Source organism: Perkinsus marinus, assembly GCF_000006405.1.
Source record: "Perkinsus marinus ATCC 50983 genomic scaffold scf_1104296972152, whole genome shotgun sequence".
NCBI lineage: Eukaryota > Perkinsozoa > Perkinsida > Perkinsidae > Perkinsus > Perkinsus marinus.
In genome coordinates this window covers 1-1,407 of record NW_003201841.1, presented here as the reverse complement: position 1 = coordinate 1,407, position 1,407 = coordinate 1, and the positions used below count along the sequence as shown (strand labels likewise).

The 1,407-nt window shown below is 51.6% G+C and overlaps 1 protein-coding gene across 1 annotated transcript; it reads right to left on the bottom strand.

Annotated features, from left to right (window-relative positions):
* Positions 1 to 57: 57 nt before the first annotated feature.
* On the bottom strand, positions 58 to 1,115 carry Pmar_PMAR015380 (hypothetical protein; the record flags this gene model as incomplete). Its single annotated transcript, XM_002766650.1, has 3 exons — positions 58 to 595; positions 703 to 863; positions 926 to 1,115. Coding segments are annotated over 3 exons (889 nt in total), but the record flags the coding sequence as incomplete, so codon positions are not given.
* Positions 1,116 to 1,407: the final 292 nt, after the last annotated feature.

Below are 1,407 nucleotides of genomic sequence, written 5' to 3'. Positions count from 1 at the left end.
ACCCAGAGGAGAGGTCTAGCTGAGAGAAGGTGAGCAGTATATGGGTTAGGGTGTCACTGCTGCCTCGATCGGCGGTCATATCATGGGGTTTTGGTTGATGGGTACCCTCGTCGGGGTCTCGAGGCTTGGCCAAGGGTTTGCCAGACCTTAGAGATTCGAGTACCTCGGCAGCTCTATCAGTGACACTAGAGCATACACCACTAGCCACGGCACATTGAATAGGGTACGATGCTTGTGAATACCTATTTCGTTCCAGCTTATACAGATACACGACCGAGGCACCGCGGTCCTTGGGTGGTATAACAGCTAAACGGCACGGCAATGCCTTACCAACAGCGTGTTTCCTCTGCCTCTTCATCTGTTGGTCGCCCTCATCAACACATTGCTGAGGGGTCTTGATGAGCCCCCAAGTGTACAACTCAGTAGCATAATGGGTAGTGAGTAATAGAGTGGGAGCGTTGATGTTCAAGCCGATAGAAGCATACTTGACTATACCAGAAAGGAGACTAACCTCATCAATAGGGGATGTACCCTTACCAAACTCATCCAATAGTATCAGAGAAGTACGGCTACAGTTGGCGAGCGCCACAGATACCTAATCGGAGACAATCCATTGCCTCGACTGGGCAGTTGCAGTGTGAGGGCTAAGGTCACCCGTTCGGGGGTAGATACCCTTCAGCGAGCCAACAGGAGGAGGCTCACCTCATGGGCATCCCTGGTGAAGGTTGAGAGGAGGGTGCTTGATCTGACGATGTCCTCTAATTGCCTTCTCTCCCCAGCACTAACGAACTTTGGTATCCTCTGATCGGAGCTAGCCATTCGGGCGAAGAGTTGTGTTAGGAGTTGCATGCGGCATTGCTTAGCTGGAACATACACACCACAATGGCAGAGGAACTGATCGAACAGCGCCGCTAGGCTCCCTCACTTGGACCTGACTCTCGACTCACTGCCGTTAAGCCTATCTGTTTAAGTAGAACACTCTTGCCAGAGTAATTCGGCCCTGTTAGTATATGAGTACGGCAGTCTGAGGTTATGAGTATATCATTGGAGACCACCGAATGGCTGTTATCGACTCTGCCACCACTAGTAGCTGTTGTTGTGGTGGCGTCAGACATAAGAGGATGCCACGACCCGGTAAGTTTCATGACGACATCATCATCGTTAGTAGAAGGAGGCACCTGATATATGCAAGATGGAGCATTGTTGGAGAATGATGACAGCGCACCACTGCTGGTCGGGTCCAGCCGTGCTCCCGACTGGCTCTGGACAACCCCAAGAGACAGTCTAGCTCTGATAATGCAGCTGTGGCCACAGCAAGAGGCTTACTCCCGATCTCCTCGAGTTTATCCGCTAGTCTATAGAGGTACTCGTATCTACACCCATACACTCTGATGAGGGGCAGGGGGT